The sequence below is a fragment of the Moschus berezovskii genome, chromosome X, assembly GCF_049115385.1.
Source record: "Moschus berezovskii isolate FMDL1 chromosome X, NW_MosBer_1.0, whole genome shotgun sequence".
Taxonomy (NCBI): domain Eukaryota; kingdom Metazoa; phylum Chordata; class Mammalia; order Artiodactyla; family Moschidae; genus Moschus; species Moschus berezovskii.
The window spans coordinates 44,646,880-44,667,156 of record NC_142488.1 but is presented as its reverse complement, the minus strand read 5'-3'; the positions used below and the strand labels follow the sequence as shown (position 1 = coordinate 44,667,156).

At 42.1% G+C, this 20,277-nt stretch overlaps 1 protein-coding gene across 1 annotated transcript in view; it reads left to right on the top strand.

Annotated features, from left to right (window-relative positions):
- Positions 1-13,230: 13,230 nt before the first annotated feature.
- LOC129563866 (germ cell-less protein-like 2) overlaps positions 13,231-20,277 on the top strand; it is a 40,520-nt gene continuing 33,473 nt past the window's right edge. The window contains exon 1 of the mRNA XM_055437581.2: positions 13,231-13,623. Within this exon, the coding sequence (XP_055293556.2) occupies positions 13,231-13,623 (393 nt within the window). The remainder of the gene's footprint in view (positions 13,624-20,277) is intronic.

Below are 20,277 nucleotides of genomic sequence, written 5' to 3'. Positions count from 1 at the left end.
TGATAAATAAACAACAGTACCAGCTAAGGCAGTGAAAGTGAAAGTAGCTCAGTCATGTCTGACTCTTGGCAACGCTATGGCATGTGGCCCACCAAGCTCCTCTTTCCATGGGATTCTCTAGGCAAGAATACTGGAGTGGGTAGCCTTTCCCTTCTCCAGGGGGGTCTTCCTAACCCAGGGATCTAACCCAGGCCTGCCACATGTCAGGAGGATTCTTTACAAGCAGAACCACAAGGGAAATCCAAGAATACTGGAGTGGGTAGCCTCTTTCTTCTCATTGGATATTTTTATCGTATATTATTGCCTTAATAGATACCATTAAAAACAATGCATTTCTGTTAAATCCAGAGCATCTATGGACTCTTGTATTTTGAGTTACAAACTCAGCATATGCTATTCAGTGAAACGTGTGTAGATGACCCAACCACACTTTGTCTTTACCTTTGAGCATCTATAATATACCTTTATCCACTTGCTTTTTAGACACTTCAGTAGCCCACCAGTTGCACATGGGCTTTGCCGACAAAGATACCTGCCCTGAAATTTCACCAGAAACTAGAATTTGGAATTGTCATTGACCTCCTCCTCATTCGACTCGATCAAGAATGTATCATTAGGCTATCACTACTGTGTTGGAAAGCCCTGAGCTGGTATCATAAGAATATGTAGATTATATAATGTTGTTCAAAATGTTGATGTAGGAAGCTCTTGGGTTCACACCCTCCCATGGACATACCAAATTTACAGATACACAGTGAACAATTTCTTCTGATAAAATGCTGAAAAGTAGCTGAGCAACTCCTTCACATCAGCAAATGAGAAAAGGGCCACACTGAGACAGGACATTTTCTGAGACATTTTCTTGCCATAAACCCCATCCCCAGTATAGCAACCCCCAATTAGGAGGAAATTCACAAATCCAAAAGTTCTATTGTGGATGAAGGTGTTATACCTCACATCAGACACTCCAAATGTTAAGACTTGCACATGAAGGACAAGCATCCAAAACATTTGACTTTAAAAAACCAACGAAGTTCCTGTCTATGAGATGGAAAGAGCTGTAGGGAATTGAAAACACAGCTCTGAAAAGGCTTGCATGTAGATTAACTTACCCCAGGGCCTAAAACAGAAGCAGCCTTCTGAAAAAATCCCTGACTTTATGTGAAGACATTTATTTACTAGTATTAAATCACTACCTGGAGGAGCAGAGACCTGTTGGGATCCTCTTTGATGATAGAGGTAATGGCAGACACAACATTTGTGCTCTCCCTCTGCCTTCTGATACCATTCTTTGACTCTTGATTTTTCCACACTGTGTGGGTAACATCTTCACACTCTCCTTCTGCCATGTTTCACAGTGCCAGTATCTCCTGGAAGAAAGTTTTTATACACATCTGCTGCTTTTGTTTTTAAACTGGTGCCCTGGTTTTTGTGACTCCTACTCAAGGGAAATTCGTTTAATACCTAGTTCTGATGCTCAGGGGGGCTTGTGTTCCTATGTCCCACAATACTGTAAAAACTGAAGAGACAGTTCTTGTTAGCCTACCATCCCTCAGGGTACTACACAGACAACAAACTGAAATACACACCCCCAATTATTCTGTGGAAGAGGCTTATTTGCTTGTTTTGAAGCTTTGCCCTGAGGGTCAGACTTCAGATTTAGCACAAATCTAGAAGTCTACAGCTATGCTCTTGGGGAATGCAGGTTCAGTTCAGTTAAGTTCAGTCGCTCAGTCGTGTCCGACTCTCTCCGACCCCAGGAATCACAGCACGCCAGGCATCCCTGTCCATCACCAACTCCCGGAGTTCACTCAAACTCATGTCCATCGAGTTGGTGATGCCATCCAGCCATCTCATTCTCTGTCGTCCCCGTCTCCTCCCACACCCAATCCCTCCTAGCATCAGACTCTTTTCCAGAGAGTCAACTCGTCGCATGAGGTGGCCAAAGTATGGGAGTTTCAGTTTTAGCATCAATCCTTCCAATGAACACCCAGGATTGATCTCCTTTAGAATGCACTGGTTGGATCTCCTTGCAGTCCAAGGGACTCTCAAGAGTCTTCTCCAACACCACAGTTCAAAAGCATTAATTCTTCGGTGATCAGCTTTCTTCAAAGTCCAACTCTCACATCCATACATGACCACGGGAAAAACCATAGCCTTGACTAGACGGACCTTGGTTGGCAAAGTAATGTCTCTGCTTTTTAATATGCTATCTAGGCTGGTCATAACTTTCCTTCCAAGGAGTAAGCATCTTTTAATTTCCTGGCTGCAATCAGCATCTGCAGTGATTTTGGAGCCCCGAAAAATAAAGTCTGACACTGTTTCCACTGTTTCCCCATCTATTTCCCATGAAGTGATGGGACCAGATGCCATGATCTTAATTTTCTGAATGTTGAGCTTCAAGCCAACCTTTTCACTCTCCTCTTTCACTTTCATCAAGAGTCCTTTGAGTTCCTCTTCACTTTCTGCCATAAGGGTGGTGTCATCTGCATATCTGAGGTTATTGCACTATCCCTATGCTTAGCTATTTCTCACTGGTATCTTCAAGAAAGGAGATCATACATTCATCTACAGTCCCAATTTTGCACCCAGATGACATTTCCATATCACCTGCTTTGATGGCCAATTGGAGTTGTGCTTGTGATCCTAGAGGACAATATATATTTACATACTTTAAAAGTTGCTTTAAGGAGTCTTGCTTCCTTAACGCCTGAATCTAGATTCTGACAAAAATCTCTCCCTTTGAGATTCTGACAGGTCTTGGAACACCCTCAACAACTGAGACATATTAAAAACAAAATAGGCTACTTGGAAAATCACAGAGGTTTGAAGACAATAAATAGCTAGGGCAAGATTTGTTGATACATTTAAAATCCTATACAAGGCCACACTTTCAAGATTGGTAGACATTTTATCTAATACATCGAAATAAACACAGAGAGTCAAGAGAAATGAGAAACATAGGAATATGTTTCTCAAAAAAGAAAATGTTAAAACTTCAGAAAAAAGAAACAATGAATTGGAGATAAGTAAAATGAAAATTCTAATCAAAGCATGGACATATTGCTGAAAACTGTACAAGGTAGGTTCTGTAGGAGACTAGATAAAGCACACAAAATATCAGTGAGCTCAAATAAAAGGCACTTGACACACCATATTAGAATCTTAAAAATGAATACAGTTTAAGGGACTTATGGTGGTGGGAGCAGGCGGGTGGGGGGGGGTGACTTCCCTGTAGCTCATACGTTAAAGAATCTTCCACCAATCCAGGAGACCTGGGTTTGATCCCTGGCTCAGGAATATCCTCTGGAGAAGGAATTGACAACCCACTCCAGTATTCTTGCCTGGAGAATCCCATGGACAGAGGAGATTGGCGGGCTGCATCTGTGGGGTTGGCAAAGAGTGGGACATGACTGAGTGACTAACACTACTACTATTGGGACAACATCAAGTGGATAAACATTTACATTATATGAGTCACAGAAAAATAAGAGAGAAACAAAGGGGCAAAAAACTTATTCAAAGAAAACAGCACTAATTTGGGGGGGGGAAAAGCAGACATCAAGATCCAAGAAGCCCAACTTAGTGCCTTCTTATTAGCGTGCTGTTTCCTTTTGCCATGATTGAAGGCTAAGGACAGTCATTCCCTTCTCTGCCCCCAGCCTGAACAAGCAGGTTGTCACCTCCTCTGCCACTACAGTCTTCTCCTTCCTTTGAATGAAGTCAACTCTTTGCTTAAATGTGATACATGAAGAGGTGGGAGAAAATGGGCTTGAGCAACTCAGAATCTTCAATTCAGACACAGCAACTGAAGAGGGCAGAGTAGAAAATCTTGAGCTCATGTCCTCCCATGAGAACACCAAAATCACAAGAACTGCTGAACAATAATTAATAAAGAAGACTGGAAACTGCCAATAAAGATATTATATGCCCAAGGATATAACGAATAATCAAATCCCATACTCCTTGGGTGGGCAATCCCCAAACTAGAAAATAATTATATTGCAGATATTCACCCACAGGAGTGAGAGTTCTGAGCCCCTTGGCAAGCTCCCCAGCCTGCAGTTCTGGCAGCAGGGAGAGAATTTCCCAAAGCATTTGGCTTTGAAGAGCAGCAGGGCTTAATTGTAAAAGCTCCACAAGAGAGCCAGATCCAGAAGGTGAGGTGACGGCCGGCAGCCCGCGGGCCTCAGGTCGCTTGAGGCGCAGCGACACCGTCGTCTGGCGTTGTGAGGCGGCGCTTGGTTCCCGCCCACGGACGCCGGGAGTCCCGGGCCGCGGCGCCTGCCTTCTCGCCGCAGAGGCCCGGGAGCCGCCAGGGCCAGGTCGGGGGGCCGCGTCGCGGGTGTGGCTGCCGCCGCCACTTGAAGGCTGGGCCCTGGCCCTGGCCCTGAGCACGGCCACCCCCGTCGCCGCCGCCACAGCTCCGGCGGCCGACCAGGTTTTGAGGCAATATGTGCAAGTGGAACGCCACTGAAAACGAGTGTGTCTTGAAGGGAGATAAGATGGCGGAGGAATAGGACGGTGAGACCACTCTGTCCTCCACAAATTCATCAAAAGAACTTTTGAACGCGAGTAAAGTCCACAAAACAACTTCTGAATGCTGGCAGAGGACGTCAGGCACCCAGAAAAGCAGCCCATTGTCTTCGAAAGGAGGTAGGAAAAAACATAAAAGATAAAAAGCGAGACAAAAGAAGTAAGGACGGAGCTCCGTCCCGTAAAGGGAGGCTTTAAAAAGAGAGAAGTTTCCAAACACCAGGAAACATTCTCACTGGCAATTCTGTGGCGAGCCTTGGAAGCTCAGAGGGCCACATAACCCTCTTTTTTTTTTAAGATTTTTTTAAAACCCACAGACTACCCGCCAAACGGTAACTCCCAGCGGAGAAGCAGCGCAGACGCCTGCATACGCCATTAGCAAGCGGGGGCTGGGCAGGGAGGAGCCGGCTGAACTGCTTAGAGAGAGGACTGGGCTTGAATGCCGCAAGAACAATTTGAGAGAACTGGGGAGAGAAAAGCAGACTGTGGGATAGCTTCCCCACGAAAAGGCGGAAAGCTCTAACCTACTCGGCCAGCACCGCTCACAGAATAAAGGACTGAGCAGAGCGAGCCGGCTGCGGCTGGCCCATCCCCCATCCCCCGCCGAGACAGGCAGGGAGCGCAGCCAGAGCCGGAGCGGGCAACCGCGGCCCCAGAAAGACATCTGATACAAACTGCATACAGGCTTGTTGCTAATCAGGACTTCTTGGGCTCGGGCCGGTTGATATCCCCCTGAGAAGGTGCGCCGGTTGTACACCCAGAAAACTGAGTGGCGGGGACTGGGGAGGCGATAAGTCGCAGAGACCGCGCTCGCCAAACACCTGGTCCCCTGAGCTGCTCGGACTGGGGAAGGCACAAAACGCAGGCCCAACCAAAACTGCGCCTTTGTGGAGTACCTGAGAACCTGAACTTGAGCCGCTCAGACCTGGGAAGTGCATACAACCCGGTGCCGGCCTCGGACAGTTCCCGGCAGAGCAACCTAGAGCCTGTGCAGTGTAGACTGGGACAGCATAGGTGCTGTGAGCGGGGGCAAACCCAGTGTGGCCGAGACGCTGCGAGCACTCCCCACAGACGCCAGAGATAATCGACTGCAGCGTTCCTCCCTTCCCAGAACAGGACTGAACAACTGAGCCTCAAAAAGTGTCCACCCACCCCCTAGTATCAGGGCAGAAATTAGACACTGAAGAGACCATCAGACAGAAGCTAAAACAGAGGGAACCCCCTTGGAAAGGACAGATAGAGACGTCTAGAGACTACTCCAAGAATAAGACCAAAAACCAGAGGCAAGAGGCTTAAGCCCGAATCCTGAGAACACCAGAGAAGTCCTGACTCCAGGGAACATTAATCGATAGGAGCTCATCAAACGTCTCCATACCTAAGCTAAACCCAAGGGTCAACAAGTTCCAGAGCAAGACATACCACGCAAATTCTCCAGTAGCACAGGAAACTAGCCCTGAGCTTCAATATACAGGCTGCCCAAAGTCACTCCAAACCCACTGACATCTCATAACTCATTACTGGACACTTCATTGCACTCCAGAGAGAACAAATCCAGCTCCACCCACCAGAACACCGACACAGGCTTCCATAACCAGGGAACCTTGACAAGTCACCTGTCCAACCCCACACACAGCAAGGAAACTACATAATAAAGAGAACTCCACAAACGGCCAGAAGAGGGAAAGGCCACCCCAAGCAAAGCATTATAAGCAAGATGAAGAAGCAGAGAAATACCCAGCAAGTAAAGGAACAAGATAAATGCCCACCAACACAAACAAAAGAGGAAGATATAGGGAATCTACATGAAAAAGAATTTCGAATTTTGGTGGTGAAAATGATTCAAAATCTTGAAAGCAAAATGGAGTTACAGATAAATAACCTGGAGAAAAGGATTGAGAAGATGGAAGAAAGGTTTAATAAGGACTTAGAGGAAATAAAAAAGAGTCAATATACAATGAATAATGCAATAGATGAGATCAGAAACTCTCTGGAGGGAACAAACAGTAGAATAACAGAGGCAGAAGACAGGATAAGCGAGCTAGAAGATAGAATTGTAGAAATAAATGAAACAGAGAGGAAAAAAGAAAAATGAATTAAAAGAAATGAGAACAATATTAGAGACCTCTGGGACAATGTTAAACGCTCCAACATTCGAATCATAGGAATCCCAGAAGAAGAAGACAAAAAGAAAGACCATGAGAGAATACTTGAGGAGATAATAGTTGAAAACTTCCCTAAAATAGGGAAAGAAATAATCACCCAAGTCCAAGAAACCCAGAGAGTCCCCAACAGGATAAACCCAAGGCGAAATACTCCTAGACACATATTAATCAAATTAACAAAGATCAAACACAAAGAACAAATATTAAAAGCAGCAAGGGAAAAACAGCAAATAACACACAAGGGGATTCCCATAAGGATAACAGCTGATCTTTCAACAGAAACTCTTCAGGCCAGGAGGGAATGGCAAGACATACTTAAAGTGATGAAAGAAAATAACCTACAGCCCAGACTACTGTACCCAGCAAGAATCTCATTCAAATATGAAGGGGAAATCAAAAGCTTTACAGACAAGCAAAAGCTGAGAGAATTCAGCATTACCAAACCAGCTCTCCAACAAATGCTAAAGGATCTTTTCTAGACAGGAAACACAGAAAGGGTGTATAAACTCGAACCCAAAGCAATAAAGAAAATGGCTACGGGATCGTACTTATCAATAATTACCTTAAACATAAATGGGTTGAATGCCCCAACCAAAAGACAAAGGCTGGCTGAATGGATACAAAAACAAGACCCCCATATATGTTGTCTGCAAGAGACCCACCTCAAAATGAGGGACACATACAGACTGAAAGTGAAGGGCTGGAAAAAGATATTCCATGCAAATAGAGACCAAAAGAAAGCAGGAGTAGCAATACTCATATCAGATAAAATAGACTTTAAAACAAAGGCTGTGAAAAGAGACAAAGAAGGAAACTACATAATGATCAAAGGATCAATCCAAATGAAGATATAACAATTATAAATATTTATGCACCCAACATAGGAGCACCGCAATATGTAAGACAATTACTAACAAGTATGAAAGGGGAAATTAACAATAATGCAATAATAGTTGGAGATTTTAATACCCCACTTACATCTATGGATAGATCAACTAAACAGAAAATTAACAAGGAAACACAATCTTTAAATGATACAATAGACCAGTTAGACCTAATTGATATCTATAGGACATTTCACCCCAAAACAATGAATTTCACCTTTTTCTCAAATGCACATGGAATCTTTTCCAGGATAGATCACATCCTGGGCCATAAATCTAGCCTTGGTAAATTCAAAAAAGTTGAAATCATTCCATGCATCTTTTCTGACCACAATGCAGTAAAATTAGATCTCAATTATGGGAGAAAACCTATTAAAAATGCCAACATATGGAGGCTGAACAACACGCTGCTGAACAACGAACAAATCATAGAAGAAATCAAAAGAGAAATCAAAATATGCATAGAAATGAATGAAAATGAAAACACAACAACCCCAAACCTCTGGGACACTGTAAAAGCAGTGCTAAGGGGGAAGTTCATAGCAATACAGGCACACCTCAAGAAACAAGAAAAAAGTCAACTAAATAACCTAACTCTACATCTAAAGCAACTAGAAAAGAAAGAAATGAAGAATCCCAGGGTCAGTAGAAGGAAAGAAATTGTAAAAATTAGGGCAGAGATAAATGCAAAAGAAACAAAAGAGACTATAGCAAAAATCAACAAAGCCAAAAGCTGGTTCTTTGAGAAGGTAAATAAAATTGACAAACCACTAGCCAGACTTATCAAGAAACAAAGGGAGAAGAACCAAATCAATAAAATTAGAAATGAAAATGGAGAGATCAGAACTGACAACACAGAAATACAAAGGATTATTAGAGAATACTATCAGGAATTATATGGCAATAAAATGAATAACCTGGAAGAAATGGACAAATTCCTAGAAAAATACAACTTTCCAAAACTGAACCAGGAAGAAATAGAAAATCTGAACAGACTCATCACAAGCACGGAAATTGAAACTGTAATCAAAAATCTCCCAGCAAACAAAAGCCCAGGTCCAGACGGCTTCACAGCTGAATTCTACCAAAAATTTAGAGAAGAGCTAACACCTATTCTACTCAAACTCTTCCAGAAAATTGCTGAGGAAGGGAAACTTCCAAACTCATTCTATGAGGCCACCATCACCCTAATCCCAAAACCTGGTAAAGACCCCACAAAAAAAGAAAACTATAGGCCAATATCACTGATGAACATAGATGCAAAAATCCTTAACAAAATTCTAGCAATCAGAATCCAACAGCATATTAAGAAGATCATACATCATGACCAAGTGGGCTTTATCCCAGGAATGCAAGGATTCTTCAATATCCGCAAATCAGTCAACGTAATACACCACATTAACAAACTGAAAAATAAAAATCATATGATTATCTCAATAGATGCAGAGAAAGCCTTCGACAAAATTCAACATCCATTTATGATAAAAACCCTCCAGAAAGTGGGAATAGAAGGGACATACCTCAACATAATAAAAGCTATATATGACAAACCCACAGCAAACATTATCCTCAATGGTGAAAAACTGAAAGCATTTCCCCTAAAGTCAGGAACAAGACAAGGGTGCCCACTCTCCCCACTACTATTCAACATAGTTCTGGAAGTTTTGGCTACAGCAATCAGAGCAGAAAAAGTCATAAAAGGAATCCAAATTGGAAAAGAAGAAGTAAAACTTTCACTGTTCGCTGATGACATGATCCTCTACACAGAAAACCCTAGAGACTCTACCAGAAAACTACTAGAGCTAATCAATGATTACAGTAACGTTGCAGGATATAAAATCAACACACAGAAATCCCTTGCATTCCTATACACTAATAATGAGAAAATAGAAAGAGAAATTAAGGAAACTAGTCCATTCACTGCTGCAACGAAAAGAATTAAATACTTAGGAATATATCTACCTAAGGAAACAAAAGACTTGTACATAGAAAACTATAAAACACTACTGAAAGCAATCAAAGAGGACACTAATAGATGGAGAAATATACCATGCTCATGGATTGGAAGAATAAATATTGTAAAAATGAGTATACTACCCAAAATAATTTATACATTCAATGCAATCCCTATCAAGCTACCAAAGATATTTTTCACAGAACTAGAACAAATAATCTCACAATTTGTATGGAAATACAAAAAACCTCGAATAGCCAAAGCAATCTTGAGGAAGAAAAATGGAACTGGGGGAATTAACCTGCCGGACTTCAGGCTCTATTACAAAGCCACAGTCATCAAGACAGTATGGTACTGGCATAAAGACAGAAATATAGATCAATGGAACAAAATAGAAAGCCCAGAGATAAATCCACGCACCTATGGGCACCTCATCTTTGACAAAGGAGGCAAGAATATAAAATGGAGAAAAGACAGTCTCTTTAACAAGTGGTGCTGGGAAAACTGGTCAGCCACTTGTAAAAGAATGAAACTAGAACACTTCCTAACACCATACACCAAAATAAACTCAAAATGGATTAGAGAGCTAAATGTAAGACCAGAAACTATAAAACTCTTAGAGGAGAACGTAGGCAAAACACTCTCTGACATAAATCACAGCAGGATCCTCCATGACCCACCTCCCAGAATATTGGAAATAAAAGCAAAAATAAACAAATGGGACCTAATTAAAATCAAAAGCTTCTACACAGCAAAGGAAACTATAAGTAAGGTGAAAAGACAGCCTTCAGAATGGGAGAAAATAATAGCAAATGAAGCAACTGATAAAGGATTAATCTCCAAATTATACAAGCAGCTCCTGCAGCTCAATTCCAGAAAAATAAATGACCCAATCAAAAAATGGGCCAAAGAACTAAACAGAAATTTCTCCAAAGAAGACATAAAGATGGCTAACAAACACATGAAAAAATACTCAACATCCCTCATAATCAGAGAGATGCAAATCAAAACCACAATGAGATACCATTTCACACCAGTCAGAATGGCTGCTATACAAAAGTCTACATGCAATAAATGCTGGAGAGGATGTGGAGAGAAAGGAACCCTCTTACACTGTTGGTGGGAATGCAAACTAGTACAGCCACTATGGAGAACAGTGTGGAGATTCCTCAAAAAATTGGAAATAGAACTGCCATATGATCCAGCAATCGCACTCCTGGGCATACACACCGAGGAAACCAGAATTGAAAGAGACACGTGTACTCCAATTTTCATTGCAGCACTATTTATAATGGCCAGGACATGGAAGCAACCTAGATGTCCATCTGCAGACGAATGGATGGGAAAGCTTTTGTACATATACACAATGGAGTATTATTCAGCCATTAAAAAGAATACATTTGAATCAGTTCTAATGAGGTGGATGAAACTGGAGCCTATTATACAGAGTGAAGTAAGCCAGAAAGAAAAACACCAATACAGTATACTAACACATATATATGGAATTTAGAAAGATGCAAATGATAACCCTGTATATGAGACAGCAAAATAGACACAGATGTATAGAACAGTCTTTGGGACTCTATGGGAGAGGGTGAGGGTGGGATGATTTGGGAGAATAACATTGAAACACGTATGTTGTCATATGTGAAACGAATCACTAGTTCAGGGTCAATGCATGTTATAGGATGCTCGGGGCTGGCATGCGGGGATGACCCAGAGGGAGGATAAAGGGAGGAGGGAGGTGGGAGGGGGTTTCAGGAGGGGGAACTTAAGTAAACCCGGGGCAAATTCATATCAATGTATGGCAAAACCAACCAATATAATATTGTAAAATAATTTGCCTCCAATAAAAAATAAATTAACTACAAAAAAAAAAAGCTCTACAAGACTGGGAGGAGCAGATTCTACAGTATTAGAGGATGCTCACCTGTAATGGGACCCAAGGCAAGGGCAGTTACTTCATAGGAGCCAGGGCCAACCTATCTCTGGGTCTTGCAGAGTCTCCTGGGTAGGTGGAGGTGTGGCTATGGCTCTCCATGATGAGGTGAACACTGGTGGTGGGGATTTTGAGGAATGTTCAGGTGTGTAAATTCTTGATGAGGCAAACATCTTGCTGGCATCACAAGCACCAAGGCCTGGTGCCAACCAGCAGCCTGTATGTTCCAGTACTGGGACAGCTCAAGCCAAACCACAAACAGCCAGAAGCACAGACCCACCTATCAGCATACAGTTTTCCTAAAGACATCCTGAGGAAATAGCCACATCTAGACATACCCCTTGACACAACCCTGGTCACCAGAAAGGACAACAAACCCCTCCCACCAGAAAGCATGCACAAGCCCCTAGACCAGGCCCACCCACCAGGTAATAGACAACAAAAGCAAGAGGAACTACAGTTCTGCAGCCTGAAGGACTATAAGCACAGATAGACAAAATGGGAAGGAAGAGGAATACATTCCATGTGAAGGAACATAATGAAACCTCAGAAGAAACACTAAATGAAGTGGAGATAGGCAATCTATCAGAGAAACACTTCAGAGTAATGATCATAGAGATGAGACAATATATCAGGAAAAAAAAAGGAAGTACAAGGACTTCCCTGGTGGTCCAGTGGCCAAGACTCTACACTCCCAATGCAGGAAGCCCTGATTTGATCCCTGGTCGGGAACACGATTTGGCACACCACGGCTAAGTGTTCACATACCACAACTAAATGTTTGCATGCCACAGCTAAATATCCCACATGTTACAACTAAAAAATAATAATAAAAGATTCTGCATGCTTCAACTAAGACTTGGTTCATCTAAATAAATAAATAAAAGAAGAGATGCACAGTGTGAGAAGTTAAAAGAAAATTTTAATGAAGAATTAGAAAATATAGAAAATAACAAAACAGGGGGCTGTCCCAAGATTGCTGAAGAATAGGACAGGGAGACAACTTTCTCCCCCACAAATTCATCAAAAGATCATTTGAATGTTGAGTAACGTGCACAAAACAACTTCTGAACGCTGGCAGAGGACACCAGGCACCCAGAAAGGTAGCCCAATCTCTTCAAATGGAGGTTGGACAAAATATAAAAGAGGAAAACAGAGACAAAAGATTTAGGGACAGAGATCCGTCCTGGGGAGGGAGTCATGAAGGAGAAGTTTCCACACAATAGGAAACCCTCTCACAGGTGTGTCTGTGGGGAGCTTTGGAATTTCAGAGGGCAACATAACTGGGGGGAAAAAAATCCCACAGAATATGTGCCTAACCAAGATTACCAGCAGAGAAGTGGCTCAGATGCTTGTGTCCATCGCCAGCGAGTGGGGTCTGGGCAGGGAGGCACAGGCTGCATCCCTGGTCCTTAGGGTATGGACTGGACTTGAATGCCTTGAGGACAATCTGAGGGAACTAATGTGACATAGCAACGCAAATCGTGGGGTCACCAGAGAGACAAGAAAAAAAAAATGACATTTCCCACAAAAGGCTCTTATGCCACATGGTGACCCCTGGCGTGCTCACAGAACAAAGGATTGCACCATATTGAGTATCAAAGAAGAGTAAGCTGTCTGGTTAGGGCCCTCTCTCCTCAGAGGCAGAGAGGCAGGTGCATGACAGCCAGAGCCAGAAGGCAAGGGGCTGCTGCAATCTCAGCCCCAGAGACCACATCTTCCACCAAACTGCGAGCAGGCTGCCAGTTGCTAACCATGTCTTCCTGGGATCCTGAACGGTTCACATTTGCCAAGAGTGTCACAGCCTTAGATCAGCTCCCCAGAGGAGACACACGGCACACCTGGGAATGTGCCCTCATGGCACAGCTGGGAAACAGATTGGCCATTACCAGGGAGGTGCATAAGATGCATGGGCCACCTGGGACAGTGCACTCGCCAAGCACTCAGTTGTCTGAGTGGCTTGGACCTGGGAAGGGCACAAATTGCACAGCCCATCTGAGTCTATGCCCTTACAAAGCACCCAAGAACCTAAGCTGCATAAACCTTGGAAGAATACATGAAATGCAGGGTCCACTTGGGGCAGTGTCCTTGCAGAGCACACTGGAGCCTGAGCAGTGTGGACCCAGGAAGTACATGCCGTCTTGGGCTGTGAAAAACTGAGTGTGGTCCATCCAGTGTGAGCACTCCCCACACATGCCAGCAGTATTTGATTGTAGTGTCCCTCTCTCCTCACAGCACAGCTAAACAAGTGAGCCTAAATAAGTGGCCACCTTTGCCCTCTTGGTCAGGGCAGAAATTAGACACTGAAGAAACTTGAAGAGGGAGCCAAAATAAACAAAGAATGGGGAACCACCTGGAAGTGACAAGTGCAACATATTAAAACCCTGCAGTTAGTGCTGAGACTGTGCATTTGAGATGCAATTATAGACCTTAAGAACAAGTACAAGCAGGAACAAAGGACTATCTGACACTGAACTGACCACAACAGCTCCAGAGAAATTCCTAGATGTATTTTTACTATTGTCACATTTTAATTTTTTGAAAACTTTAGTTCTTTATTATTCCTTTAATTTTCATTTTTATAGTTTACGTTTCAAAACAAAACCCAATTTTTAAAAAACAAATTCCATATATATATATTTTTTTTAATTTTTGTGATCGATTTTGTTTTATATTTTTATATTATAATTTTGAGAGTCTAGCCTCTATTCTAGATTTTTAATTTTTACGTTCTGATATTTGTTATCAATTTTGTGCCTTTAAGAATCTAATTTTCAGTATCCATTTTCACTTAGGGATCTGATTATTGGCTTGATTGCTCTCTCCCCTTTCGACTCTCCATTTTCTCCTCTGGGTCACCACTATCCCTCTAATTCCTTCCTCACTCTTCTCATCTCTATACACCTCTGTGCATCTCTCTGGGTGTTCTGGGCTGTAGAGAGCACTTAAGGATTTGATTATTGGCTTGAATGTTCTCTCCCCTTTTGACTCTCCCTTTTCTCCTTTCAGGTCACCTCTATATCCTTCCTCCTGCTTTTTTTCTCTATATAGATCTGTGAATTTCTCTGGGTGTTCCAGGCTGTGGAGAATTGTTTCACCATTAACCTATGAGTTTTATCTTCTCTGCTGTATGGATGGAGATGCCTTGAGGCTACTCTAAGAGAAGGACCAAACCCAGAGACAGGAGGCTCAACTCCAGAACTTTAGAATATCAGAGAATTCCTGACTTCAGGGAACATTAATAGAGAAGAGCTCACCCAAAGTCTCCATACCTATACTAAAACCAAGCTCCACCCTAGAACCAACAAATTCCTGTGCAAGACACACCGTGGTAATTTTACATCAAAAAAGGAACACAACCCTGAACATTAAATAATGGGCTGCCCAAAGCCATGTCAAATACAAGACACCCCAAAACTCACTCAGTTCAGTTCAGTTCAGTTCAGTCGCTCAGTTGTGTCCGACTCTCCGCGACCCCATGAATCACAGCACGCCAGGCCTCCCTGTCCATCACCAACTCCCGGAGTACACTCAAACTCATGTCCACAGAGTCGGTGATGCCATCCAGCCATCTCATTCTCCGTCGTCCCCTTCTCCTCCCGCCCCCAACCTTTCCCAGCATCAGAGTCTTTTCCAGTGAGTCAACTCGTCGCATGAGGTGGCCAAAGTATTGCAGTTTCAGCTTTAGCATCAGTCCCTCCAATGAACATCCAGGATTGATCTCCTTTAGAATGGACTGGTTGGATCTCCTTGCAGTATAAGGGACTCTCAAGAGTCTTCTCCAACACCACAGTTCAAAAGCATCGATTCTTCGGCGATCAGCCTTCTTCACAGTCCAACTCTCACAACCATACATGACCACGGGAAAAACCATTGCCTTGACTAGACGGACCTTGGTTGGCAAAGTAATGTCTCTGCTTTTTAATATACTATCAAGGTTGGTCATAACTTTCCTTCCAAGGAGCAAGCGTCTTTTAATTTCATGGCTGCAATCAGCATCTGCAGTGATTTTGGAGCCCAAAAAAACAAAGTCTGACACTGTTTCCACTGTTTTTCCATCTATCTCCCATGAAGTGATGGGACCAGATGCCATGATCTTTGTTTTCTGAATGTTGAGCTTCAAACCAACCTTTTCACTCTCCTCTTTCACTTTCATCAAGAGGCTTTTGAGTTCCTCTTCACTTTCTGCCATAAGGGTAGTGTCATCTGCATATCTGAGGTTATTGATATTTCTCCCAGCAATCTTGACTCCAGCTTGTGCTTCTTCCAGCCCAGCGTTCCTCATGATGTACTCTGCATATGAGTTAAATAAGCAAGGTGACAATATACAACCTTGACGTACACCTTTTCCTATTTGGAACCAGTCTGTTGTTCCATGTCCAGTTCTAACTGTTGCTTCCTGACCTGCATACAGGTTTCTCAAGAGGCAGGTCAGGTGGTCTGGTATGCCCATCTCTTTCAGAATGTTCCACAGTTTATTGTGATCCACACAGTCAAAGGCTTTGGCATAGTCAATGAAGCAGAAATAGATGTTTTTCTGAAACTCTCTTGCTTTCTCCATGATCCAGCGGATGTTGGCAATTTGATCTCTGGTGCCTCTGCCTTTTCTAAAACCTGCTTGAACATCTGGGAGTTCACGGTTTACATATTGCTGAAGCCTGGCTTGGAGAATTTTGAGCATGACTTTGCTAGCGTGTGAGATGAGGGCAATTGTCCGGTAGTTTGAGCATTCTTTGGCATTGCCTTTCTTTGGGATTGGAATGATAACTATAGAAGGAATAAAGGGATGGAGCAAAAGCAAAACCAATACCCAGTTGTGGATGTGACCAGTGATAGAAGCAAGGTCCGGTGCTGTAAAGAGCAATATTACATAGGAACCTGGAATGTTAGGTCCATGAATCAAGGCAAATTGGAAGTGGTCAAACAGGAGATGGCAAGAGTGAACATAGACATTCTAGGAATCAGTGAACTAAAATGGACTGGAATGGGTGAATTTAACTCAGATGACCATTATATCTACTACTGTGGGCAGGAATCTCTTAGAAGAAATGGAGTAGCCATCATGGTGAACAAAAGAGTCCGAAATGCAGTACTTGGATGCAATCTTAAAAATGACAGGATGATTTCTGTTCGTTTCCAAGGCAAACCATTCAATATTACAGTAATCCAGGCCTATGCCCCAACCAGTAATGCTGAAGAAGCTGAAGTTAATCGGTTCTATGAAGACCTACAAGACCTTTTAGAACTAACACCCAAAAAAGATGTCCTTTTCATTCTAGGGGACTGGAATGCAAAAGTAGGAAGTCAAGAAACACCTGGAGTAACTGGCAAATTTGGCCTTGGAGCACGGAATGAAGCAGGGCAAAGGCTAATAGAGTTTTGTCAAGAGAATTCACTGGTCATAGCAAACACCCTCTTCCAACAACACAAGAGAAGACTCTACACATGGACATCACCAGATGGTCAACACCGAAATCAGATTGATTATATTCTTTGTAGCCAAAGATGGAGAAGCTGTATACAGTTAGCAAAAACAAGACCAGGAGCTGACTGTGGCTCAGATCATGAACTCCTTATTGCGAAGTTCAGACTTAAATTGAAGAAAGTAGGGAAAACCACTAGACCATTCAGATATGACCTCAATCAAATCCCTTATGATTATACAGTGGAAGTGAGAAATAGATTTAAGGGACTAGATCTGATAGATAGAGTGCCTGATGAACTCTGGATGGAGGTTCGTGACATTGTACAGGAGACAGGGAACAAGACCATCCCCATGGAAAAGAAATGCAAAAGAGCGAAATGGCTGTCTGAGGAGGCCTTACAAATAGCTGTGAAAAGAAGAGAAGCGAAAAGCAAAGGAGAAAAGGAAAGATATAAGCATCTGAATGCAGAGTTCCAAAACTCACTACTGAACACTTTATTGCACTCCAGAGAGAAGAGATCCAGCTCCACCCAGCAGAACACAGACACAAGTTCCCCCAACAAGGAAACCTTGACAAGCCACTAGTCCAACCCCACCCACAGGGAGCAGAGCTGACAATTAAGAGGAACCATGAACTTTCAGTCTGCAGAATAGGCACCCCAAACACAGCAAACTAAACAAAATGAATAAGCAGATAAATATTCAGCAGGTAAATAACATTATAAAAACTCACCAGAACAAAAAAAAAAGGAGGAGATAAGGAGTCTACCAGAAAAAGAATTCAGAATAATGATAGTAAAATGATCCAAAATCTTTAAAACAAAATGGAATTTGCAGATAGACTAGAGACAAGGATTGAGAAGATGCAAGAAATGTTTAACAAGGAGCTAGAAGAAATAAAAAAGACTCAATCAATAATGAACAATGCAATAGCTGAGATTAAAAGAACTTGAGAGGGAACCAACAGTAGAATAACTCGGGCAGAAGAGAGGATAAGTGAGGTGGGAGATAGAATGGTGGAAATAAATGAAATGGAGAGAAAAAAGAAAAAAATAGTTAAAAGAAATGAGGACAACCTCAGAGACCTCTGGGACGATGTCAAACGCCCCATCATTCAAATTACAGGTGACCCAGAAGAAGACAAAAATAAAAGGCATGAGAAAATACTTTAGGAGATAATAGTTGAAAGATTCCCTAAAATGGGAAGGAATTAGCCACCAGAGTCCAAGAAACACAGACAGCCCCAAACAGGATAAACTCAAAGCAAAACACCCCAAGGCACATATTAATCAAAGTAATAAAAACTAAGCAGAGCAGATTTTAAAAGCAGCAAGGGAAAAGCAACAAATAAGACACAAGGGGATCCCCATAAAGATAGCAGCTTGTCTTTCAATAGAAACTCTTCAGATTAGAAGGGAATTATAGGACATAATTAAATTGATGAAAGAGAAAAATCTACAACTAAGATTACTCTGCCCAGCAAGGATCTCATTCAGATATGAAGGAGAAATCAAAAGCTTTACAACAAGCAAAAGTTGAGAGAAATCAGCACCACCAAACCAGCACTTCAACAAATGCTAAAAGATCTTCTTAAGACAGTAAACACAGAAAAGGTGTATAAAAAGGAATCCAAAACTACAAAGTAAAAGGTAACAGGATCATACTTATCAATAATTACCTTAAAAGTATGGGTTAAATGCTCCAACCAAAAGACAAAGATTGGCCAAATGGATGCAAAAACAAAACGACCACAAATGCTGTCTAAAAGAGACACATCTCAAACCTAAGGGCACATACAGACTGAAAGTGAGAGGCTGGAAAAAGATATTTCATGCAAATGGAGGCCCAAAGAAAGCAGGAATAGCAATACCCATATCAGATAAAATAGACTTTGAAATAAAGACTATGATAAGAAACAAGGACACTACATAATTTTCAAGGGATAAGTCAAAGAAGAAGGGGTGATCCAGAGAGAGGATAAGGGGAGGAGGGAGGGGGGAGGGGGTTCAAGAAGGGGAACACTTGTACACCCGGGGTGGATTCATGTCAATGTATGGCAAAACCAACCAATATAATATTGTAAAGTAATTAGCCTTCAATTAAAAATAAATAAATTTAAAAAATAAAAAAAAAGAAGTCATAACAAGTATAAATATAGTTATATCGTTAGTAGAAGGAAAGAAATCACAAAAAAAAAAAATGAGGGCAGAAATAAATGCAAAAGAAACAAAATAGGTCATAGCAGAAATCAATAAAGCTAACAGCTAGTTCTTTGAGAAGATAAATAAAATAGACAAACCATTAGCCAGACTCATCATGAAACAAAGGGAGAAGAATCAAATAAACAAAATTAGAAATGAAAATGGAGAAACAACAACAGATAACGCAGAAATACAAAGGATCATAAGAGACTACTATTATCAACTGTATGCCAATAAAATGGACAATTTGAAAGAAATGGACAAATTCTTAGAAAAGTATAACTTTCCAAAACTGAACCAGGAAGAAATAGAAAATCTTAACAGACCCATCACAAGCACAGAAGTTGAAACCATAATCAGAAATCTTCCAGCAAACAAAAGCCCAGGACCAGATGGCTTCACAGCTGAATTCTACCAAAAATTTAGAGAAGAGCTAACACTTATCCTACTCAAACTCTTCCAGAAAATTTCAGAGGAAGGTAAACTCCCAAGCTCATTCTATGAGGCCATTATCACCCTATTACAAAAATTGAACAAAGATGCCACAAAAAAAGAAAACTACAGACCAATATTGGGGCTTACCTTACAGCTCAGATGATAAAGAATCTGCCTGCAATGCGGTACACCTGGGTTTTATTCCTGAGTTGGGAAGATCTCCTGGAGAAGGGAAAGGCTACCCACTTCAGTATTCTGGCCTGGAAAATTCCATGGACTATATATCCCATAGGGTTACAAAGAGTCAGACATGACTGAGTGACTTTCACTTTCACAGGGCAATATCACTGATGAATATGGATGCAAAAATCCTCAACAAAATTCTAGCAAACAGAATTCAGAATATATTAAAAAGATCACACATCATGACCAAGTGGGCTTTATCCCAGGAATGCAAGGATTCCTCAATATTTGCAAGTCAATCAAAGTGATCAGTTCATTTCAGTTCAGTTCAGTCGCTCAGTCGCGTCCGACTCTCTGTGACCCCACGAACCACAGCACGCCAGGCCCCCCTGTCCATCACCAACTCCCGGAGTTCACTCAAACTCATGTCCATCGAGTCAGTGATGCTATCCAGCCACCTCATTCTCTGCCGTTCCCGTCTCCTCCTACCCCCAATCCCTCCTAACATCAGACTCTTTTCCAGTGAGTCAACTCGTCGCATGAGGTGGCCAAAGTATT